This window comes from Monodelphis domestica, chromosome 6, assembly GCF_027887165.1.
Source record: "Monodelphis domestica isolate mMonDom1 chromosome 6, mMonDom1.pri, whole genome shotgun sequence".
Classification (NCBI taxonomy): Eukaryota; Metazoa; Chordata; class Mammalia; order Didelphimorphia; family Didelphidae; genus Monodelphis; species Monodelphis domestica.
This window is the reverse complement of record NC_077232.1, coordinates 27,387,762-27,412,535: the sequence shown is the minus strand read 5'-3', so window position 1 is coordinate 27,412,535 and position 24,774 is coordinate 27,387,762. Positions and strand designations below refer to the sequence as shown.

At 38.2% G+C, this 24,774-nt stretch overlaps 1 protein-coding gene and 1 long non-coding RNA gene across 2 annotated transcripts in view; one reads left to right on the top strand and one right to left on the bottom strand.

The window, feature by feature from the left end:
- Nucleotides 1-30: 30 nt before the first annotated feature.
- LOC103104249 (uncharacterized) lies at nucleotides 31-5,378 on the top strand. Its single transcript, XR_469544.3, has 3 exons — nucleotides 31-810; nucleotides 2,167-2,658; nucleotides 4,915-5,378. It is a non-coding gene; the product is annotated as an uncharacterized LOC103104249 (long non-coding RNA).
- A 104-nt stretch (nucleotides 5,379-5,482) lies between these two features.
- NUP160 (nucleoporin 160) overlaps nucleotides 5,483-24,774 on the bottom strand; it is a 40,657-nt gene continuing 21,365 nt past the window's right edge. The window contains exons 20-36 of the mRNA XM_007497441.3: nucleotides 24,490-24,649; nucleotides 23,505-23,574; nucleotides 20,144-20,242; nucleotides 19,667-19,786; nucleotides 17,402-17,497; nucleotides 17,153-17,247; nucleotides 16,975-17,071; nucleotides 16,773-16,878; nucleotides 14,502-14,662; nucleotides 13,731-13,791; nucleotides 13,282-13,392; nucleotides 12,959-13,082; nucleotides 12,470-12,571; nucleotides 10,918-11,059; nucleotides 8,650-8,775; nucleotides 6,832-6,936; nucleotides 5,483-6,631 (exon numbers count right to left, since the gene is read on the bottom strand). Of these exons, the coding sequence (XP_007497503.1) occupies nucleotides 6,545-6,631; nucleotides 6,832-6,936; nucleotides 8,650-8,775; nucleotides 10,918-11,059; nucleotides 12,470-12,571; nucleotides 12,959-13,082; nucleotides 13,282-13,392; nucleotides 13,731-13,791; nucleotides 14,502-14,662; nucleotides 16,773-16,878; nucleotides 16,975-17,071; nucleotides 17,153-17,247; nucleotides 17,402-17,497; nucleotides 19,667-19,786; nucleotides 20,144-20,242; nucleotides 23,505-23,574; nucleotides 24,490-24,649 (1,862 nt within the window). The 3' untranslated portion in view covers nucleotides 5,483-6,544. The remainder of the gene's footprint in view (nucleotides 6,632-6,831; nucleotides 6,937-8,649; nucleotides 8,776-10,917; nucleotides 11,060-12,469; nucleotides 12,572-12,958; nucleotides 13,083-13,281; nucleotides 13,393-13,730; nucleotides 13,792-14,501; nucleotides 14,663-16,772; nucleotides 16,879-16,974; nucleotides 17,072-17,152; nucleotides 17,248-17,401; nucleotides 17,498-19,666; nucleotides 19,787-20,143; nucleotides 20,243-23,504; nucleotides 23,575-24,489; nucleotides 24,650-24,774) is intronic.

Sequence of the window (24,774 nt, the reverse complement as noted above, 5' to 3'; positions counted from 1 at the left end):
AGCCGGAGCAGCGTGACCCATTGGCTGACGGAAGCCACCAATGGAGTCCCGGAATCTCTATTACGTAACAGTCTCGGCAGTGCGGGAGATTGTTAGCCCCTAGAGTAGGTAGTCTTTTCTCTGGAGTTTAAGCTCCGTGAGAGTAGGAAGTACTTCTAAATTTGTATTCTCAGCACTCTGCGCCATGCTTGAGAAACATTCGGGGAGGGGGGCAATAACAAACTCTTTGTTTTAATCAGCCAATAAACAGTTATTAAGGCCTTACTATTTGCCTGCCACTAGGCTAAGCGCTGGTTGGTTAACAAAGGCGGGGCACGGTTCCAGCTTTCCCGAAGCTCGCAGCCTAATTCAGTAATCCCTTTATTACATTAGTGTCACGTCCCAATAACACTTCCACTCCACAAAGAAAGGCAAAAGACAGTCATTCCTCTCGAGGAACTCCATATACTATCCTAGGAGATGGGTTGGTTCGTTGCTGTGCTTGATATTGGAAGAGGACCAAACGGATACCGCTATTTCGGGATCAATGTACGCTGCCTCGGGCTTGGGCTGATCTGACCCACCGGAGCTCCGAAGCTCCCAAAGAGTCCATAAGAACATCTGAGGGAGCGATGACTCCAATTTTGCGCTTCTCGACCTCTTCGGAGATAGGCAAAGCAGGCAATTCTGCTTTGCTCATAAAGCGAGCACACATCGCCCGCCCGCCAGGCAGGACGGTCCTGGGAGAGGGTCTTCAGCGGGATCCAAGTTCTTGCAGAGAGACTGGAGCTTCCCGGTATACTTCTGACCCCCTGTGAGCACTTGCTTTGGGTAAGTTCTCTGTAAAACGGGGGCTCAGAGTCTAAATGAAACACGATAAAGAAAAACAAAACAAAACAAATTGCAAATATTAAACACCTGTTGCTGTGCCCAGTTTATAGGTCTCCAGCCAGAAGAATCGTGTCCTTTTCGCTTAATCTTGCTTAATTCCAAAAACAATAGCGGTGAAATAGACCCTTGTGTCTTATCTATTAAGTGAGAATAACAACTCATTTCTATGGTGCTTTAGGTCTACAAAGCAGTTTTTTCAAAACTCTTTATTATCATCCCCATTTACAGTTGCCTCTTGGGAAATAATAAGGGCTGCTAGGTGATGCAGTGGATAGAGCACTAGGCCTGAAGTCAGAAAGACATGAATTCAAATCCAGCCTCAGACATTGTGACCTTGGGCAAGTCACTTAACCCATTTGCCTCAGTTTCCTCATCTGTCAAATGAACTGGAGAGGACAATGGCATACTGCTCCAGTATTTCTGCCAAGAAAATCTCAAATAGGGTCACAAAGAGTCGAACTGAATAGTCTTCAGCATGGGAATAAAAAACAAAGTTTCTTTCCTCCAAATGCTGCTATTCTGTGTGTGTGCTTACATGCATCTGCAGGAAGAAGGAATGATACACAAGAAATACAAGTTAATTCATGGTGGAAGAAGCATTTGTATCTGTGGGAATCAGCGTAGACTTCATGGAGAAAGTAGTGTTTGAGCTGAAGTTTGAAGGAAATTGGGACCTGGTGGAGTTGAGGGAGTACATTCCAGGTCAGAGGTACACCCAGTGCAGACAGTTGGTAGGGAATGGAATGCCATCCTGATTCTAAGTCTAACACTTATTTAAATGACAGGACCAAACTTAGATGAACTCTGAGGTTTTCTTTGGCTCTAAAATCCTGTCTTCAGGGACAAGTACAAGATGAGTCATGGCTAGTCATCAGTCTCTTCCCTCTCCAAACCACCCTTCATCCAGCTGTCAAACTGATATGCTGAAGAGAGGCTTTCATCTATTTTCCTAGAATAATTTCATATTACTTTTCTTGGTGAACTCTTATTCAAAAGGACTGGGGGTAGGGGGAAATGGAATAAGCATTTTTATAGTGCCTATTATGTGCCAGGCCTGATGCTAAGCACTTTACAATTACCTCATTTGATCCTTGAACCAAACCTATTAGGGAAGTACTATTTCCATTTTCCAGTTGGGTAAACTAAGGAAGAGGTTAAGTGTCTTGTTCAGGTGAATTCATGGAGTTCAAAGTGTTTGAGGCCAAATTTGAACTCAGGTTTTCCTAACTCAAGTGAAAGAGAATTCTTTACTCTATTGTCTATCCTGTGTTAACACTAATTTAAGTATTTCACTAGATTGTGAAGACAGGATCACCTCTCCTTTGTCTGCCTTTGAAATTGAATCAACAAAAGATTGAACACCTTACTTGGTGCTATGTGAGAAGCCAGCAAGATACTTGGAAAGCTCCACCATTTTTTAAACTCAGAAACTTGTGAATTCTTTTAAGAGTTCACACCCTCAGAAACTGTTAAATCAGGAAATGTGAACCTTTTTGAAGAGAAATTGACCTTCAGAAGGTGAGAAGTTGATCCCACTGATACAGTGCTAGACAATTTGGAAACTGTGATTGGCCCCTGTAAAGAGGGGAGGAGACAAGAAGTCACCATAAAAGCAAGCCCGAATTCCTTCAGAGCAGATGGTTTTTAAGAATAGTCTGAAGAGATTGTCTTCTGGAGATAGTCTTCTGACTGGGGAAGTCTTTGAGGAAGCTTTGCTGGAGACTGTGGCTTGGATTGTGGGTTTAGAACTTGGCTTCCACTTGGACTCTGACTCCTGGACTACCTTGGGTGAGTTGAAAGGCTGACTAGTTTCCTAAGAGACTATAGTTTCCATCTTGGAGGAGGCCTCATGGTTACTCACCACTGGCCTTCCTGGTTGAGATAGGATAGATAACTTCTCTATCCCCCTCACATTTTTTTTGTTTCCTCTCTATAAATACTTGTAAATAAATTTCTGACTCAAGATGCAATATTGGCGACCACAAAATTCCATAAAATTATTGTCCAACCATTAATTTTCACCTTTACAAGGGCCAAAGTTTTATTCACTGTGCCAAATTCCTAGCTGCCTCATTAGATTGTCTTTATCTGTTGCTACATGCTCTTTGAAAACCCCCAGGACTGCTCTGCACATAATGGGAGTTTAAGACCATGGCAGATGAAATTCAGTTGAATTAGGGATATTTAGCTTAGAGAAGGCTTGAGGAATGAATCTATGGGAGACAGAAGAACTGTTTTCAAATATATGTAGGGCTGTCACTGAAGTGGGATTAGTCTCTTCATGATAGAACCAAGAGGATGGGAAGGCCTTTATTAAAAGAAGGTAGAATTGACCCTTGACTTCCATGGCACAGCTTCCTGGTCATCTAAGGGAATAAAAAGCCTAGTCTTATGGTAGATTTCAGATCATGAGAGTTATCATGACTTTCCCTCTCTCCTGTCCTATCAGACTCATTTTCACAAACAGATAAGAGATGCTGAGTTGAAAAGCTAAATGCTCTTGGGTCTTTGTGATATATTATTATTTTAGGACAAATTAAAATTTGCTTGTTAATTATTTTTATTGTTGCTATCCTCAACTCTTCTTGACCATATGCATCATAGTATGTGAAGTCTTCTATCCTCCAGTCTCTAGAAATCTGACAAAGTTCATATTTGTTGTTTCCATGACACTACCTAACCAGCTCAACCTCTGCCATCCCCTTTTCCTTTTGCCTTCAATCTTTCCCAATATTAGGGTCTTTTCCAAATAGGTCCTTCCTTCTCATTATGTGCCCAGAGTACTGAAGCTTTAGCTTTAGTATCTGATCTTCCAGTGAATTGTCTGAATTAATTTCTTTAAAATATTGATGGATTTGGTCTTCTTGCTGTCTGAGGGGCTCTGAAGTCTTCTCCAGCACAATTTGAAAGCATTGATTCTGAGGCACTCAGCTTTCCTTATAATCCAATCCTCAGAGCCATGTATTGCTATTGGAAATACTATAGTTTTGACTCTTATGGACCTTTGTTGGCAAGGCAATATCTCTGCTTTTTTAGTACACTGTCCAGTTTGCAATAGATTTCCTTTGAAGGAGAAAACACCTTTAATTAAATTCATGGTTGTAGTCACCATCTGCAGTGATCTTTGAGCCTTGTACTTTTCCCCCAATCTTAAATCAGTTGTTCCAAGTTCAGTTCTGTTGCTTCTTGACCCACATTTAAGTTCCTCAGGAAACAAGTTAAATTCATCCAAGATGATCTGCCACTCTCAATTCTTTGAGGACTTGCCCTATTTTGTTGTGATCCACATAAAAACTTTAATATAGTCGATGAAGCTCTAGATGTTTTTCTGGAACTCTCCCTTGCTTTCTCCATAATCTAGTAACTGATGGCAAGTTGGTCTCTATTTCTTGTTTCTTTGAAAACCACTCTGCTCTTCTGATAATTCCTGGAGTTGGCTTGTAGAATCTTAAACATAACCTTGCTAGCATGTGAAATTGAGCACAATTGTTGGGAAATTTGAATATTCTTTGGCATAGACCTTTCTAAGCCTGGGATATAAATTAATTTTTTCTAAAACAATGGTTACTATCGAGTTTTCCAAATTTGTTGGCATATTTAGTACAATACTTAGCAGCATTATCTTTTAGGGTTTTAATAGAAATAAGAGCAAAATGGCTGGCTGATGTGGCTTTACAAAAAATAAAGGAAATCAAAAGGTAAAGTAAAGAGATATACCCAACTGAATGTTAACTATTTAGTGATTCCTAATTGCCCTGTTCTGTCCCAACACTGCAAAGCAACTAAGATAGTACTAGTTTTTTTAGAGATCCCTTTCACATTTCTTGAGATTAAAACTAGGCATAATGATTGGATGTTATTGAGTCTCAGTCTTTAGAATGAGGGAGGACTGGAAATGCTTAGGTGCCTTTCTAAATGAAAATTCTGTAACTGGGGATTCCTGATGTAAGGACAAAACCAAATCAAATTTTAGGGTTCCCCATTTTCCCAATCTTCCTCCATGTCCTCTTCAGCTCCCCTTTATGTGTTGTGTTCTTCCATTAGAATAGAGGCTCCTGGAGCAGCTATGTAAAATCAGTGGATGGAATCAGGAGGACCTGGGTTCAGAGATGGTCCCAGATACTACTTAGCAGCGTGACCTCGGGCAAGTAAGTTTACCTCTATTGCCTAGTTCTAATGCTCTTCTGCCTTAGAGCACCTTCTGAGACAGAAGGTAAGGGTTAAAAAATTTCTACATAATCTCTATAAATATTTGACTCCCACTCCTCCACCTTACCCCAGACAGGGGAGGGAGGAAGCACTCTCATTGGGCTGCTGGGCAGAGGGGAAGGTCATGTGAGAAATGTCCTCAGGCCCATGGAGAGGGGAGCAGCCCCCTCTAGCACATGTGCCATAGTTTGCCAACATGGACATCCAGTATTAGATAAATGCTGTACATCTATACCTCTGTCTCTCCACGTCCAAATTCTCTCTTGAACTGGAGTTGTTGTTGACTGTATTGACTGATGCCAGAAACTCCTCTAAGAAGACACAGCTTTTCCTTCCACATTAGGAAGGTATAGATCTAAAACACCAATATCTGATTGATAATCACATCAAATCTCAACATCACTAAGATGTAATCCATCATTTAATCAATAAGTGTAAATGTCTGAGAGCCTTTCTGGCTCCTTACCTAAAACAGAAGAACAATGATTGGCTTTGATTACAGCCCTGGAATGTAGTCAGAGAAAATCCTATGATGTGCACAATAACCAAAGTTTTACACAGCTAGTTTCTTAAAAGATAACCAATACATTTAAATATACAGAATAAAATCAGAGAAGATTTTCTTATCTTCTTCTTTCAAAATCTTTAGGCCTGAATGCCTTTGACCAGAGAAGGTTTACATTTGGTCCAACCCTTACTAAGACACGACTGGAATCAATCAATCAATGAATCACACCCAGTCTGGTTAGACTAGATTGAGACAGTGCATTGTGACAGGCCTGAATGTAAAATTTCACTGTCTCTATGTAAGCTGGACTTTGAAACTTTCACATTTGCATTAGAGTCAAAATTGGAACAAGTCATCCTCTTCAAACACTTGATTATTAGTTTAGGCTTGGCTTGGGCAAGATGTTTTACATTTTATTGAAGGTCGTACAAAAACAACAGTAACACAATTCCACAAGAAATGAAGGACCAAGAGAAATAGCAACATTTTCAGGCTGGTTTTTTTTGTGTGTGGAAAATACTTGTCAGTTCGAGATCAAAATTATTCCACTGAAATAGAAAACGTGATGGGGAAATGCAGGTTTGCAATGGCTGATTTTGGTTGTTCACTATGACAAATCACCAGCCTGTTTTCTTGGTTGAAGGTGGTTTTAATTTGCAGATAAACAATGTCTTCAGTAATTTAAAAAAATATAAACTCTACAAAAGCTCCTGAATCATATACAAAAAGCAGCTGCTTCAGACCAATATTGAAAACCAGAAATTGTGTATTAGCACCACCAGCCAAGTGAGTCCAAGGACCTCTGCATGACTTCTGCCTTCTAGTTGAATTCATGTTTAATCTTGTACAGTCTCATTTACAGTTTACAGAAATCAGCCTTAAACGCAGGGTTCCTGGAGGGTAGTCTCAAGCCCCATGAGGCACTGAGAGGTTGCAAAGGCTAGACTGTTCATGATACTAGTTCCGGCGATACAACAAATCCCGTGTTGCCCGATCGACTTTTTCCTGGTAGTCATTCAGTTTGTCAAGTATTTTCTGGTGTAGCTGCAAGAGAAAAAAACCCAAATGTTCATGAGGCAGCTCAGGAGTCTAAGAAGCAAATTCATTTTTGTCACTATTTAGAACCCAGGTTGCTTGTGAAGCTGCCACCACTTTTCCCTTCCTTTTCAATTTTAAGCCCTAGGAAGTGAAGGCCAAAAAAAGTAACATGTGAGTTGGCTGGCTCTTAATGAAGAATCACTTACAGCAAGGTTGTGACTGTTGGCACTATTTTCTCCCAGTGACTGAAGAAGCTGGTCAATGGCAGAGTATGGAAGCCACACCATTGGAGAGGTTGCAGACAGTGGAAACTAAAAGGAAAAGGAAAGGATAGCTTTTATAAAAGGAATTAAATCACTTGGAAGATTCCAAGATGTTTACTATCTTTATTCTAATCCATGAATGGAGCTTATACTTTCATTTTTTCTTCAAAGTCTATTTTTGTTTGTAATAACAAAAGGAATATGGGAACAACGAGGTGGCTTAGTAGATTGAGAGCCAGGCCTAGAGACGGAAGGCCCTGGGTTCAAATGGGGCCTCAGACACTTCCCAGCTGTGTGACCCTGGGCAAGCACTTCACCCCCATTAACTAGCCCCCTTACCACTCTTCTGCCTTGGAACCAGTATATAGTATTGATTCTAAGATGGAAGGGTTAAAAAAAAAAGAATGTAAATGCTACACATGCAGACTCTTAAGGATATTTTAAAATCTCATTTTCTTCCTTGATTTAACTACTTTTGGGTACATCAATTTTTTCCTTAATTAAAAGAGCAAATTCTGGTTTCATTCAGCATTAAACTTTCTTTGTGAAGTCCAGTCTCCTCTAAATGACTAATACAGGCACTCTTTCTATTCCCAGAATATCACTAGAAACTCTGATTTACATTTTTGATTACAGAAATGCAAATTAAAGCAACCCTGAAGTACTACCTCACACCTAGCAGATTTGCTAATATGGCAGGAAAAGAAAATAATTCTGGAGGGGAGTGTCACTACTGCACTGCTGGTGGAGTTGGGAACTAATCCAACCTTGCCCCCTAAATTTTAAAACTGCGCATACCCTTTGCCCTAGCAATTCTACCATAGGTCTGTATTCCAAAGAGATTAAAAAAAAACAGGAAAAGGACCTGTTTGTATAAAAATATGCAGCAGCTCTTTTTGAGGTGGCTAAGAATTAGAAACTGAGGGGATGTCCATGATTGGGGAAAGGCTGAACAAGTTGTGGCATATGATTGTACTGGAATACTACTGTGCTATATAAGGAATGTAAAGGATGATTAAAGAAAGGCCTAAAGACCTATATGCTCTAATGCAAAGTGAAGTGAGCAGAACCAGGAGAACACTGTACACAGTAACAGCAATATTATATGATGAACATTTACCCATGACAGCTATCCTAGCAATGCAGTGATCCAAGAAAATCCTCATGATAAAAAATGCCATCTGCTTTCAGAGAAAGGATTGATGGAGTCTGAATGTAGTCAAAGATATACTATATTTCACTCTTTTTCTTTCATTTGTTTGAGATCTCTTTCACCAAAGGACCAATAACACGACTGCACATGTAAGATCTATATCAGCTTGCTGTCTCAGAGTGATGGGAGGGAGAGAATTTGGCTCAAACTTAAAAGAAAATGAAGGTTAAGAGAATTGTTTTTTCATGGAATTGAATTAAAAAACAAAATAGTAAGCAATTTAAAAAAAGTTTTAATATAAATCAATATTAAAACAGTATTCCCATGTGGATATTCTTAAAAAAGAAAAACAACTCTCTGTACCCATCTATACAGTACTTCTTCATGCAGGCTAACTGATCATAACTCCTTAAGGTAGGAAAACAAGACATTATTTATCATTCCCATTTCACAAGTGGAAAAATAGAGGTAACAAATACTTAAATTTCAGAGGAAAAAAAATCCAGTGGTGTAATTTACTAGAAATAGAATGGAATTAACCCAATGAGAAGTTTCATTACAGAACCTGGTTTAACTAACCAGAGGAAAATTTGTCAATTTGTGCCTACCTCAATTCCAAAGTATTGATGTCCTTTTCCCAGGACAGCATCAACATACTCAGAAACCAAATCCACAGCTTCTTCTAAAAGGTCATAGTTTAAGTATAGACGGAGTAATTCAGCAGCATCAACCTTCTGCAAAAGGGAAGGATGGGAAAATGTAGCATTTTGTTAAACCCTCATCTTACAGACATTACACTTATTTTGGTGAATCAAGGTATAAGAATGTCTGGTATCTTGGAGCCCTTATGCTTAAGTCATTCTGTGATAACTGATTTTTAAAAGAAAATTTGTTTTGAAATTTCTTAGGGATGGTCTTACCTAAAGATTCAGGTTATTCTGGGAAATTTTATATTTTAAAATAGGCCATATGGTAACTATACTGATAATAATAAAACCATTTTTGATTACATTTGAAAGATAAAAAAGGGGGGGCGGGGGTGGGGCAGCTAAGTGGCTCAGTGGATTAAGAGCCAGAGCCAGAGGCAGGAGGTCCTGGGTTCAAATGTGACCTCAGACACTTCCTAGTTGAGTAGTCTTGGCCAAGTCACTTAATTCTCATTGCCTAGTCCTTAGCTCTCTTCTGCTATGGAACCAATACACAGTATTGATCCTAAGATGGAAGGTAAGGGTTAAAAAAAAAGAGAAGGAAAGATAAAGAGGGGTATTTATAGATCAATTTAGACAAAGTGGTACATTTCAAGTTTTACTAGAATACAGTAATTTTTTTCCATAGAACTTAAACATACATACATATGAGCCCTTTCCTTCTTCCTCTGTTGGAATGGTTATATGAAAGAAGTACTTGATTGCCTTTAAAGTATTTTTAAATCCCTCAATCAACAAGAATTTATCAAGTATTTATAATGTGCAAGCAGGCACCATGGATAAATATTATCCAAAGGAAGGCAAACTAGTCCTTCTACCCTCAAAAGACCTTAGATATGATTAACTTGTTATGAACAAGATACAGAGTAATGGAAGGGAATCTGTGAAGGAGAGGCATTAATTAGGGAAAGGTGTCATGAAGAAGATGGAATTTAAACTAAGACTTAGAGGAAGCCAGGAAAAATAGCTGAAGGAAAGAGTATTCCAGGCATGGAGGTGGGAGATGAAATGCTCCACTGCAGAAACTACAAGGACACCACTGTTAACCATCTTTCACATGATCTACAACACTTGGAAACAGCAGATTAATTTCTGTCAGGGAGAACTGGGTGTCCCCAACACATAACCAGAAAAAGCCAGATTTTCTGAAAAAATATTCTCTCCTATGCCTAATAGAATCCCTTTTCTTTGAATTTCTTTTGTAATGAAGACTATCCCCAGTTCTCCTTGATATACCATTGTACAGGGTGGAATAAGACTTTAAAAATAGGAGTCCTGTGTTCAAACCTCAGCTTTACCAACTATTGGCTGTGGACCCTAGACAGGTCCACTTTAGCACTTGGAGATTCCATTAAATGATGGGTCAGTGAAGCCAGAACGTAGAGGGTTTAGATGAGAGGAGAGTAAGAGAAGGCACTGATTGTAGATGCCTTTGTTAAATTTTTCAATTTTTCCACCTCCACAATGAGGATGCTACCACCATTACCTGCCTCTCACGGTTGTTGTGGGGAAAGTGCTTGGTAAATCATAGGATTACAGAACGTAAGTAATTATTTGGGAGCCAATCAGACCCTGATTATAGTATCATTTTGTTTTGGGGTTTTATCCAATTTAAATGTGTTTGTGGAATAAACAATGAGGTAGTGCCTTCACTGATGTAAGTAAAGGAGTCCTGGTGTGGGGGCCTGAAGGCAGCCTCACAATCACCAGGGTACCTGTCTTGGGTTCTACTTCTTTGCCTGCAAAAGGGAGACTGAAACTAGAAAAGCTGATGAAGTCTGGGGCTGCCCCAAGCAGCCAAATGCCCGAGCCACAGTCCTGTGGCTGTGATCTAGCTGGGTAGGCAATAGCTGAACCTTCCTTCAGTTCCAGTTAGGAATGGAGTGAGTGCAAATGGAACAGAATCCTTACATTGCCTCCTATCTCACAAGCCTGTTGTGCAGAAAGTACTTTGTATATCTTAAAGAGCTCTAGAAATTAGATTCTATATGTTAGATTTTATTCTATACCCAAATTCTATACCCAAAGGCAATATAGTGACAGAATGAACTATAGCCACACTTTTTCTATTTATTTTCTTACAAGTCTCTGCTGGATCACTATGCCACTACTAATCAGGTTAGGGAGATTAGTGGCTAGATAGCTTTTATGCACAGAGGCACTACTTACCTTGTAATTATTGATAATCCAATTGGGTGGAGGCACCCCATGGGACAACAGCTTATTGATTACACAGTGGTGATACAAGTTATTTTGGCATTTGTATTTATCCAAGTAAGATGACAACAACCTCCAAGCTTCATCAGTAGCACTGGAAAAAATGAATAATTTTCATATTCCTTAATAAGACTCTTCTGGTAGAGCTTAAAATGTGTATTTAAAAGGAAAATCCAGCTTAAAAAAAAATATATATATATATAAGATATATCTTAATGAAGACTGAACTGCTCTGTTCATACAAAAACGCAATATAATAGTTGTATTCAGAAAAAAACCCTAGTAAGTCCATTTAGGTTTTTTTTTTTTGTGGACTGTGGTAAACCAAAGAAGAAAAGCTGAGGGAAAATGTTTTCACATACCTGCCCAGAATTAAAAATCTATGAGACAGGGGGCAGCTAAATAGCTCAATTGATTGAGAGCTAGGCCCACAGACAAAAGGTCCTGGATTCAAATGTGGCTTGACATTGCCTAGCCGTGTGACCCTAGGTAAGTCACTTAACCCCCATTGCCTAGCCCTTACCACTCTTCTGCCTTGGAACCAATGCACAATACTGATTCTAAGATGGTAAGTAAGGATTTAAAAAAATAAAATAAAACCTATGAGATAGTAACAAAAACTAATAAAGATAAATGATGAAAGCCAATAATTAAAACCTAAATAATTTTACTAAACTGAAATGAAAATAAACGACTGATCTCTAAGGAAATATTTGTAAAAAACAAATTTGTAATGTCTGTACATTAGACTTCAACAAACCATATAACGCTAGCCTTTATGTGGGTATATAGAGGCAGAAGGCTTCTTTGTGATCCCTCTCCCCCCTGCCAGGTGATACACTCTGTTATCAAAGTTAAGATAAAACAATAAAGAAAATTATATAGAGGCAGCAGTTTAGGGAAGAAAGCAATTTTCCTGCTATAATTCCACCATATATGGAAAAGCAGAAATGAAAGATCACTGTGAGCTAAGTTAGAAAAGGCAGGACCTGATCTAGGGCACAAAACACTTGACTTTATTGGGTTTGAAGGGGAATGCTTAAGGGAGAAAACTGCTCCCAGGGAGTAAGTCAGGAGGAGGTGAATTAAGTCAAAGAGAACTAAATGACGCTTGAACATTACATGGCCATAGTGAAATCTGGATGGAAAGTCTTGCTTTCTAGGGGTTGGTGGAGGGAAAGGGATGCCATATTGGAAACATTATATACAAACTTCAGACTAATCAAAACTATTTTTATGGTACTTTTGAGTTTACAAAATACTTTGCTTACAACAGCCTTCTGGTTGAATGGCCTAAGAATTTTTTAATTGAGGGGAAAGGGGAAGAGGGAACAGCATTGCATATATACTCATATATTTCAGTTCCAAAGAACATCGAACCCAAAATAAGCAAGTTAGCTCCAAGTATATAAACAATTTATACAGTTCAGTCACTCACATAGGCTATAATACTGAGACACTTAAATCCAAAATCCATGGCAAATTCATGATAGTAATAAGGTACCTGGACTCCTTGGTGGTAATGACAGAAGAAAGCTGATTGGCTGCTAACCAAGCCCATGCTTCTGCCTGTGCTGCCTCACCACCAAACTGCAATTTGATGCACCTGTAATGTAAAGTAAGCATTTAAGCACCCTTCTTTCTAAAAGTTACTAGTATTGAGTCACTAACTCTACCTTCCCACTCAATTTCCAATAAAAATTCTGAAACATTTTCAAACTGAAATATCTAATTAGCTAACAATAAAGATAGAAGCTTAAATATAACTAAGAAGTGTCAATTGTCAGCTATAAATTTCAAAGATAAAAGAACCCCAATGAATTTGAATAAATGGTACACGAGGTTAAGAAAAAACAAACTCCTTTATAAATGCAGTTCTTCAGAAAGCAATGACACTGTGCTTAATAATGTATGCTAAGCTACTGTATTCAGCCATGTTTTGTAATAAGAAGCAGGCTGCCAATGTTTGATAACAAGATAATTTGATACATACTTGAAAGCGAGTCCCTCAAAGACTGGTGTTAGGGAGAGTTTAAAAGTCTGACAGAGCGAGATGGCTGTGTCAAAAAGGCCAGCTTGCACCAAGAGAGTGACCATTTCCTCTGCTGATGAGCTACCTGTACAGATGAGAAATATATTTAGTTTTACTCCTATTTCTTGAGAAGCAAGTCATATTTAAGAGCTTCCTGGAGAAAGATTTATATCACAGCCTCTAGCTTGTTGTGTATTTAGTCTGAGAAAATGCACATACAGAAGGGTATTTTAAAAGAGCTTTTAATGGTATTTAAGAAGAAATGTAAATGAGAGAATTCTTACCTGCAATGGCAACTGCAGATGGGTCATGTTGAGCTAGAGTAAGGCGAATGCGGGCTAAGGAACACTCCCTCTCTAGATCCTCTAGTTCTAAGATTTCAACTTGTCGGCTTGCTATGAAATCACAAAGAGAGAGATTCTAAAACCCCAGGATAAATCAGATGGTGCCAGACAGACTAATGGATCTTATCAACCCTCTGCCAGTCATTAAATAAAACCTTTCAATTTCCAAAGGCATAAGGAAGGTGGTATAGAACCAGTGGGTCTTCCCAAAGCCCAAATGTCTGAAGGTTAAAAAAAAAATCAAAGTAACATTAAATCTGTTTCAATTAGTTCTCGGATTGTGTAGATCAGTCAAAAACAAGTTCATGAAATAAGAATTAAGTAGTCACTAAAGCAAAGATTTAAACAATTACCAGGCAACAAACACTTAGTTGAAGGTTTTCACTTACTTGGGACAGCTGTGCATTCTCCATCATGATTCCTTTTTGGGGAGGCTCCAGGACGTTCATACTAGTAGACAAAAAAGTGATCAGCTGGGTGATGGAAATTTTAATTAGAAATAATCAACTCAACTTTACCAATACAGCAAAAGTGGCAACAATATCCATTTTAATTTACAATAGGCATTATTTGCTTGCATGGGTGCTCTTACGATGAGGGCCAAGAAAAAGTGGTTTTGGTTCCTTTGCATATTTGGCTAAAATACAGTGTTTGTAAGTCCTGGTTTGGGATTTGATCTCTATTTAGCACAATTAGCTTTACTTAGTTCCAAGGCTATGTACTCCACTGCATTTAAGGTAGCTAGTGAGGATTATGCCTGGGTATCTCTATCTTTGACTATAAAAGGAATCAAGCAAAGAATATGGATGGATCTAAGCAAACTCATAACCACCAAAGGAAAACTTTAAATGTAACATTAACTTAATGAACATATATGCATTAGATGCAGAACACACAATCAAACATTTTTCACCTTTTTTCCCCAATTTTGTATCAAGAAAAGTGTCTGGTCATTGCCAGTTGGAAAGCTAAAATCATCACAACTAGACAGTAACAGGTCAATAACTATCATAATGCCATGAAATAAAAGTTGAAAGGCAGAAAGTTTAAATTAGATAAAATAAAATGAGATAATAAATGTGGTTATGTCATACTAAAAAGGATATTACTGTTGTAGTTGTTAGTAAATACAAAATTTCAAAGACAGAACATTTATGTACCACTGCCCCGGAGGCTGGCTGCACAATCCATGCATATTCTGGACGGATCAGCCGTAAGCAGTTGATGGCAGCCAGGTAACAGTTGCCTTGTTTCTCAAGACCCCGGAGAGTGCGTACTTCCCTGCCAAGACGCATGCCATACTCAAACATCACTGTGCCAGCTGTGGAACAAGGATAGGTGAGACTTCAGAAAGACAACCAATGCTTCCCTTCTCTATTACACTGCCACCTTCCAGGGGCTAAAACTGACAAACAGCACATATTAACTTAAAATTATAACAGTCTATGCTTTTGCTTGGCTTCTGCCTTATATCAATTCTAAGACAGAAGAGCAGCAAGGGCTAGGTAATTGGGGCTAAGTGATTTCCCAGAGTCACACATGTAGCAAGTGTCTGAAGCCGGATTTGAACCTGGGTCTTCCTAATTCGAGGCCTGCACTTTATTCACTATGCTACCTAACTGCCCCCGTCTGCTTTTCAACCAAAGCACAATTCCTTTTTTTTCCATGGGAACATGAAAGACAGCATGGTTTGAAGGAAAGAGCACTAAATTTGGAATTGAGAGACATCAAGATCTATATCTCACTTCTAAAACTTACTAATTGTACGCTTATAAATAAGTCATCATACTTTGATGAGTCTTAAGAGAGTTGCTGGGGGCACTAAAAGGTTACATGACCTGCCCCAAATGGGAATTAATTTCTGTCAGATGTGGGCAGGTCCCCCTGGCTCCAAAGTCTGGTAATCTATCCATTCACAATAATATGTATAAAATGTTCTATCATTTGGGGATATCAAAGATGTTTCTTAAACATAACTATTTAGAATGCTCCTTATAAAGGCTCTCAGGGAAATACAGATGTCTCAATGATGGGAGGTCCTAGGTTCAAATCTGGCTTGAGACACTTTCTAGCTGTGTGACCCTAGACAAGTCACTTAACCATCATTGCCTAGTCTTTTCCACTTTTCTGCCTTCGAATCAATGTATAGTATTAAAACTAGGACAGAAGATAAGGGTTTTTAAAAAAGCACTTGGGTGTTATTTGGGAAGTATATTTTGTGTTGAAACAAATCTATTTCAATTAATTAAAAAAAAAAGAAGAATTATAGTCAGTTATTTTCCCCAGTAAACTGAAGACCAATCCAAAGATGTTTCCATTTCTTCACAGACAAGAATTCTTTAGGCAGAGATAGAAAAAAAAACCACTCCTAAAGAAAAAGAAAACGAGTTTGTCAAAAAATGATCTGAAAAGGGAGGCGTTCTTTACCTTGGAATGACTGAAATTTTAAAGAACTCAGTAAGTTACGTAAGATTTTGGAAAAAACCTGAAAACTGACTCCCTCGTAAGGATTTTGCTTGTTACTATGGGAGATGAAAGGTCAAACAAATCTCTCTAATAGGAACGTATTCCTCTTAGGAATTTAAAAAGTCTTAAATGATTCAACATTTGTTAAGACTGGAAACCACAATATTTGCTCAGAACAAGAGCAACAAGAAGGACAAAGTTAAATTACTGAAATGGTACAGAATTTACAAAATAACCTGAATCTTCACACGATCTGAATTAAGCTAAGTTTGCCTTAAGTAAATAGCTGAACACAGTATACACCTAAGAGATCACAGTCTCTTCTCAGGCGTATGTCCTAATTGGTTCATACCATCTGATGAGCATAAGAAAGTAAGGTGGAATGGGAAGAGCTCTAGATCTGCAGTCATGGGACTTGACTCCCAGCTCTAACACTACTTATGTGACTTCAAATGAGTTTTAAAAAGTCTGCATCTCAATTTACAGCCAGGTGAAACAAGGCATCTGGATTAGATTTTTGAGCTCTAAACCCTATTCCTATAGTATGCTCAAGGCCAAAAGATAAAAGATGTAGAGGAGAAACTTTATGTCACAATTTCCAAGTGAAATGACAATATCCTGGTAGTAAAACAAAAACAAAAGGCAGGTAGTATGTTTATATAATACTTTTGTAAGTGAAGTCACAGAGATACCCACACTGCCCATGAGGGGCCTTGATTAAGGCACAGAGTCACCCTTTTCTCTGCTATAAAACGAGTGGGTACTAGACTAGAGTACCCTCCCACTTTGTGACTGGTAGTTTCTTCAATCCAAAGCCTAATCCTGCTATTTCCTCTCCCCAGCCTCACTTTGGGAGAGTTTACTCCATTCTCTAAACCTGTTTCCTCACTGCACAATGAGATGATTGGACTAGATGGTCTCTACCAGTTCTGACACCCTGAAATTGAGTTTGCCCAAGACCTCACCCTTTCGGTAGTTGTGACGATAGATGTGGAAGGCATACAGGAGCTCATAGTAATTGTGAGTCATGAGATCCACTGCTCGGGCACGTGACTCAATTATCCCCACAACCTGAAGGCCAGAAACAAAAAGCAAGGTGAGTGAGTTTGCAGCAGCTGGCAAAGCCACCAAAGTTCTTCCCATGTGTTCTCAGGCAGGACCAATTACCTCATTATGCAGGTTCACATACGGAAACTCAACCAGATCCTGGAGTTGGGAGCGTTCACAGAGAACTACCACTAATTGTCGCAAGCAATCTAGCTGCCTAGAAGAACAAAATGGGGGATATTGGGTGAGCTTCCTTTTGTGGCCCATGGGGCAATGGTGAAAATAGTTCATTATCTACCTGCTGGGGTCTGGATTCTGAGTTAAGGCCTCATATGCTTGATTATTGTGCCCTAAATCCAAATGATGTTTGAAAATGCATGTCCTTAAAGTAGCCTAGAAATGAAATAAAGGAAAGGAGTATAAAAATTGCAATGTTAGGTAGAATGATAAACCTCAACTATGGTACAAAGTTTTAGGCAAAAAAAAAAATCTCACCAAACTTTAACAATATTAAAAAAAGATCATTACAAAAAATTTTTCTTCTTACCTGGCTTTTCCAGTCATCACCTGCTTCTGTTATTGCTAATGTGGCCAACTGAATCACCAGTTCAGGCAAACCAACCACATCCAATAATCGCAAAACCTAAATAGGTGGAATTTGTCATCACAAATGTGCTTTTAAGCAGTGAATAATAAAATTGAAAAGGAATTAGGCACTTCATTCTTGATTCCCTCCTAGATTATTGTGTTGTAGTAGCAAAGGGGCTTATATAGCTTATTGAAACTATGAACTATATGGTGCAAGGTTAGGGTCATAGTGGAGTTGGATTTTTGTCTTTTTTTTTTTTAAAGGTAAGTGACTTGCCCAGGATCACAGCTAGGAGTAGCTGAGGTCAGATTTGAACCCGGGTCCTTCCAAATCCAGGCCCGGTATCTTTTCACTGAGCCACCTAGCTTCACCCCTAGTGGAAATTTCTGATAAAAGGTGATCCATTGGAGAAGGAAATGGCAAACCATTCCAATATCTTTGCCAGGAAAACTCCATGGACCAGAAGAGCCTGGGGAGCTCTAACCAATGGAGGCATGACGAGTTAACACACAACTGAATGACTGAACAGGAACAATCTGGTTCCAAGACCAATTAGGAAGGCAAGATATATGAAAAGTTTAGGCTGACAAGGTGCAACAAGGCAGAGGACCAGATACTTGGCTCTATTACATCTGTATCTTCCTTAGTTCTTAATCTTACTTTTATCACATAACTCTCCCACTTTTATTTCTACACATTATAAAAATGTCACCTATTAAACTTTAATTATTTGTGACAATTTAAAACAGGCATAGTATAAAGAAAATCCAAAAGATAAATTAATTTTGAACTGTATCTTCATTCCTTTTATGAATATATTAGAAAATAATGAAATAGCTTAAGGATATAAAAGGAAAGGGAAATCTGAAAAGCTTCCTAGGGCTTTGGACAATTGGAGTCTAAATAAAAGTCATTGTTTTTTTTTTAAACCCTTACCTTCCATCTTGGAGTCAATACTGTGTAAAAGTCCTCTTAGAAAAAGCTTCTCTTCTCATTTTTATTTGTATTTCATTTAGTATTTTCACATTAATATTCCTTAGTGTCAGTCCATAGTTTTCTCTGTCCAGCTTGGGATTAACACCTTATGTGCAAGGTAGCTAGGTGGCTCAGTGAGTAGAGCCAAGACTGGAGAAAGGAGATCTCAGGTTCAAATCTAGCTTCAGACATTGCCTAGTTGTGTGACCCTGGGTAAATCACTCAATCCCTATTCTAAGACAGAAGGTAAAAAAAATACCACATGTGTCTTGTAGATGGGAGGTTCCAAGGCAAAAGAGACATTAAGGACTAGGCAATAGGGATTAAGTGACTTGCCCAGAGTCACACAACTAGGAAGTGTCTGAGGCCAGATTTGAACCCAGATTCTCCTGTCTCTAGGCCTGGTTCTCTATCCACTGAGCCACCTAGCTGCCTCTTTTCTCAAGTTCTCTTATTTTTGATCTTGGATTTGCAACCTCTTGCTTCACTTCTTTGGCTATAGCACCTGGCTAGGAGCACCTCTTAGAACCCCTAGTGGCTTTCTAGTACCCACACTGCTTTGGAGTTTCCACTTTTTCACTGGCACCTTTGGTTTTTTGTCCATTTTCTTTGTCAGCGCATTTCTCCTGTTGTTGGTTTTCTGGTGATGTTTGGTTTGTGAAGAGTCTGGGGACTCTTTTAGCTCCTTTTACTATAACACACTGGGCTAGTCTCTCAATTCTCCTCCAAGTTCACAAACACAATTCTACAGATGGTTAAGGATGCACAGATGAAGTTGACGGATGATTTGCATTGGATGTTAACTAACATGTCTTATCAACTCAGCACTTGTGAGAACTTTGAATTTATTAGCAGCTGAATAATTTTGCACCGAATTTCAATTTATGATGAAAAAGTACACTTGGTTTCTTTTTGGCAATACTCATCTTTACCAATGATTCTAGAGCTAGATAAGCCTGGGATGGAATATTGAGCAATTTTCATTTTTTCTCTCTAGTCACCTACAGTCTGGCTCTAGCTGGGAAATAGTGTTATTGCTTTGGGAATTCTCTGAGCCTGTTTAACTCAATAGCTAACATTCTAACATCTGCATTTTTCCCTTGGCAATGCATTCTTCTTTAGAGGTTTAGTAAGTGATAAAGTAATAACACTTCTATTTTACCCAGCACTAACCCTCCTTTCCCAAGACCCAGTAATACATTTATACGTGTGCCAGGAGTTGGAAAGGTTCAGATGAAGATTTAATACCTTATCATAATACTGTAGCCGAGGTGTAGAAACGATCTCCCCATCCTCTGTACGGATCAACCGATCTAAGAATTCTTCTCTGCCCACTTCAGATGCAGCTTGGCAAAAACATTCCAGAGCCTAAGGAAACAAAGGAATATTATAAGCATCATGAGGAGGGGAAGATGGGAACTAGCATTAATTAACACCTGTTGTGTGCCAGGGACTGTGCTAAGTGGTTTACAAATATTGTCTCTATCTTTCCAACACTTGTAACAAAATGGAAGGGAGGGAGGGTTTAAAATTCTGAGCCCTAGAGGCTGTAGCAGCAAATGAGAGCTGAAGATCAAACACTTAAGAGTCAGACTGGTACCAGAAAGTACTCTTCGAGCCATCCACAGCTACAATGAGACAGATGCTTCCCAGCAAATAGTAGTTTCTTGCAGTTGCCAGAACTTCTCCCAGTTAGTCAGCCAGAAAGAGGAGGCCTCAATTTACCTTGTGGCCTTCTCCTGAAACCAGGTAGCACCGGCCCATCATAAAGCGGCAGGAGCCTACATTCACTTGACACCAAGGCTGCAGTAGGCGAATGTACTCCTTAAAGACACAAAGAATTCTCTTATTAGAAAAGGAAAAATGCAAAGACTGAGGAAGTGGAAAGGGAATCCAAGGTCAGGAGACTTGAGCCAGAATGCTAACCTCACTACATCTCAGCATACATACTCTTTTGCACTACCTGCTTCAAAGAGTTTTGGGAATAGCATGCTGTCAATCTTAAAGCATGACGTGCATGCATGCATGTGTGATTATTGTGAGAAATAACACTAGGCTTAGCATCCAAACACATGGATGCTGCTTACATAAGGTCTTGAAATGGACTATTTTTATTTATAACATTCATTAAAATTTTTGAGTATCAAATTCTTCCCCTCCCAATTACTTTTTCTGAGAGGGCACGCAGTATGATATCAATTATACATGTGAAATCATGCATTATTTTTCTACATTAGTAGCCCTGTTAAAAAAAAACAAAACTAAAAACCTCTCTAAATGCAAGAAAAGTGAAAAAAGTATGCTTAAATCTGCACGCAGAGACTATCAACTATCAATTCTCTTTCCCTGAGGTGGAACAGTTTCCATCATGAGTCCTTTGGAACTGTCTTAGGTACTGTCTTGATCAGAACAGCTAAGTCTTTCACAACTGATCATTGTACAGTATTGCTGTTACCATGGGCAATGTTCTCCTGCTTCTGTTTATTTCACTACATCATGTTCATACAAGTCTGGCCAGGTTTTTCTGAAATCCTCTTGGTCATCAATTCTTATAGCACAGCAGTAGTCCTTCTCAACCACCTACTATACTTGTTCAACTATTGCTCAATTGATGGGTATTCCCTTGATTTCCAATCCCTTGCCACCACAAAAGATGCTGCTATAAACATTTTGTACACATAGATGCTTTCCTGTTTTCTTTGATCTCACTGAGATAGAGACCTAGTAGTGGTACTGCAGTTTTATAACTTTCTGACTGTAGTTTCAAATTGTTCTTCAGAATGGTTGGACCAGATCACAACTCCAACAGTGCATTAGTGTTCCAACTTTTCTACAGCTCCTCCAGTATGTGATTTTTTTCTTTTGTGTCACGTTAGTCAATTAGAGAGGTGTGAGGTGCTACCTCAGTTGTTTTAGTTTGCATCTCTCCAATTAATAGTCATTTAGAGCATTTTTTCTTTTGATCTTTGATAGCTTTGATTTCTTCAGAAAATTTCCTGTTCATATCTTTTGACCACTTATCAGTTAGGGAATCGTTTTATAATCTGGGTTTTAGTTCCCTATATGTTTGAGAAATGAGGCCTTTATTGGAGAAACCTTTAAAATATTTCCCTAGTTTCCTCAGTTTTTTCTAACTTTGGCTACATTGGTTTTGTTAAGTGAGAACCTCTTTTGAGAGATTGTTTCCTAATTGAAATAGCTGGTGGCAAAAAGAACAGAGGACTAGGGCCAGAGTTAGGAAGATTCAAGCTCAAGTTACGCTTCTGACAGTTATCGACTATGTAACCCTGAGCCAACAGTCATATAACCTCTTTCTTCCTCAGTTTCCTCAACTAGAAGATGGGGATAACAGCACCTACCTGTAAAAAAGAATACAATTATTGTTAAGATAAAATGAGGTCATATTTGCAAATCACTTTGCAGTGTCTGGAAGTCTGGCATATGGTACTTAATAAGCAAATACTTGCTATATCCTCTCCATGTGTAAAATGGGTTGATAATATTTGTAATTATTTTAGAATTGTAAGTACTCTGTAAATTATCAAATATTACATAAGTGTGTGCTAGTATAACTACTACTTTATGCTTAGAGACCAAATTTCCATTTCTTCATATCATTGCTATTTTTTTCTCTAGTGACTTGATTTTGATCCTGTTATTTAGATTTCCCTTTTGCTTAAAAAAGTCAGGCAAATATAATTAAGTGGTTAAAGGATATAAGTAATTTTCAGAAAAAAAATGGAAATAACTATATGAAAAAAAGGTTGCTAATTTCTATACGAGGAGAATGAAGTTAAAACAATTTTGAGTTTCTACTTTAACCCTATCACATTGGAAAAATAAGAGATGTAAACTTCCCATGCTGTGAGAGCTGTGGGGAACCAGGAGCATAATATACTGCCAAGAGAGCTGAGAAGAGGCCACACGGTTTGAGAAAACAATTCAAAATCCTGCAAGTAAAGTCATTCAACTATTCGTATATTTTAACCCAGCATTTCCACTGCTGAGCATATGCTTGAAGCCTAGGAGAACAAAATCCTAAGCATAAACTTTGCTGTAGCAATGAATTTGACCAAAAATGGAAAATTCTAATAATTTGGGAAATGGTTGAATAAATTTATGGAATATCATTGCACAGACATAACAAAAATGAGCAAGTTAGAGAAACACAGGACAACTTGGGTTAAGAGATAAAAAGTGAAGAAAGTATTGGAGAAAACCATACCCAATGACTGTAACTGATCTTGGTTCTGGAGCATGAGGACTATGAGTACAAAATGTTGTATAACTGTTAGACACAGATGTTCTTTTTTGTCTTGCATGAAAGGGTGCAGGATAGGGGACAATGATTATGCTGTCAAAAGGCATTAAACTTTTTTTTTTTTAAGTAAGGGAAGAATCAAGAAAGTAATCCACATTTCACTTACAAATAAATTGAATAAGTTTCCAAATTTTGGTATTATTTGTTATATGAAAAGTTTTTAAAAAGAGGATTTAAAAACCCTCCAACAACAACAACAAGAAACCCGTGCCTTCTTAGTATCAGTTCTAAGGCAGAAAGTGGCAATGGGATTAAATGACTTGCCCAGGCTCACACAGCTAGGAAGTGTCTGAGACCAGATTTTGAACCCAGGTCATTCTGACAACAGATTTGGTACTTTATCCAATTTTTAACTAGCTGCCCCCAAAATAGAATTTTAAGGATTCATGATGATTCAGTTTGTGTCTATGTGGTAGAATGTTTGTTACTTTAAATGTAAGAACTGTACTTCCCATGAGAAAAAAGAGCCCAGTAAAAGGAATTAGGGAAAAGATAAAATGTTTAAAGCTAACTTCTTGAGATTGATATTGTAAAGAAAAAGAAAGTAGTTTTCATTGGGTTAAGTTTTGATACCTACCCTGCCCTTCCCTCTAAACCTGAAATATACACTGATGAAAGGACACTTTGATAGAGAGCTATTTGTGTGCCTACAGAGGATGTGTAAGATAACTGTTTCAGACGATAGTTAATTTCTCAAAGCTATAATTCAGAAAACAACCTTGCTGCCCAAAGTGAACAAATGTTTTACATTTACATTGAACTTACCTGTAATGGGGTGTATTGACAGCTTCCCATCAGACACTCTGGGAACATGCAGCCAGGATTGCTAGGCCACCTACTCAGGAGCTAAGGAATAAGTTCTTTCCTTTCTATTGGAAGAACTAAAAAAAGACTTCAGAATGAGCCAGGACAGAAGCTTTTGAAAAACCATTTAAAAAATGAGATAGCGTGAAGGAGATAAGTAGAGCTAACAATTATTTAATAATTTAAGAATTAGGAAGAGCTTTATATATATATATATATATATATATATATATATATATATATATATATATATATATATATACTCTCATTTCATCCTTACAATATGGTTGTTATAATTACCCTCATTTTATACATGAGGATACTAAGGTTCAGAGAAGATAAAGAAGATAAATCCATAAAGGATAAGCCCAGGATCACAGAGCTTGGAGGGATTTGAACCAGAGCTTCCTGACTCCAAGGCCAGTGCTCTATCTACTGATTGGTAATAACTGTAGATCATATGAAATAATTATATTGAGAAGGTAAATGCAAAGTATTAAGCTATCTATAGTTAGCTCAGCTGGTCAGGAGATCATGTGTTCATTTTTAACTCTGGTACAGGCAGACCCTCATGAGGCTTTACACACAACCTATAATAAATGCAATAAACATTTGTTGGCCTGAATTAGGTAATGTTTGTGTGGCGTTTTACTTCTGCTCTAGTTCAGTGCCACTGACCACAATCTGAATGCCATGTACGTGCCCTGAAGATATTTATCCTCAGTGGGAAAGGGAATTAGGATAATGGAATATGAACACATGGGAAAAAAACCTAAGTGTATCTCCTATGTCTTAATGATGATAGATCAGGAGTGGCATCTTTATATATAAAGGACATCATTGCAACACTTTTTTCCACAATTCATTAAAAGCTTACATTATACAACATGATATCCTTGATGTAGAAAGAGGAAAAGCTCCCCAAAATTTTAGAATCAAAGGATACAAAAGCTGTAAGAAAAAATTAGTAATTGTAGTAATTAGTTGAGGCCAATTCACATCAGTTTGGGGGAGAGGTGCTTTTGGGTGGAAGAAGAGATGGGATAGGATGTGTTTTCTGGCCACTTCTTGGAAAAATAACTCCACAATTGTCTGAGGGCTGGATACTAAATGAAAAAAAGAAGAAGATGTCATCAATGAGAGATAACACTGTTGGTTCAGTCATTTCAATCATGTACTTTTCCATATATTTCCATAGTCACAATATCTAAAGGAAAAAGAGATGCCTTTT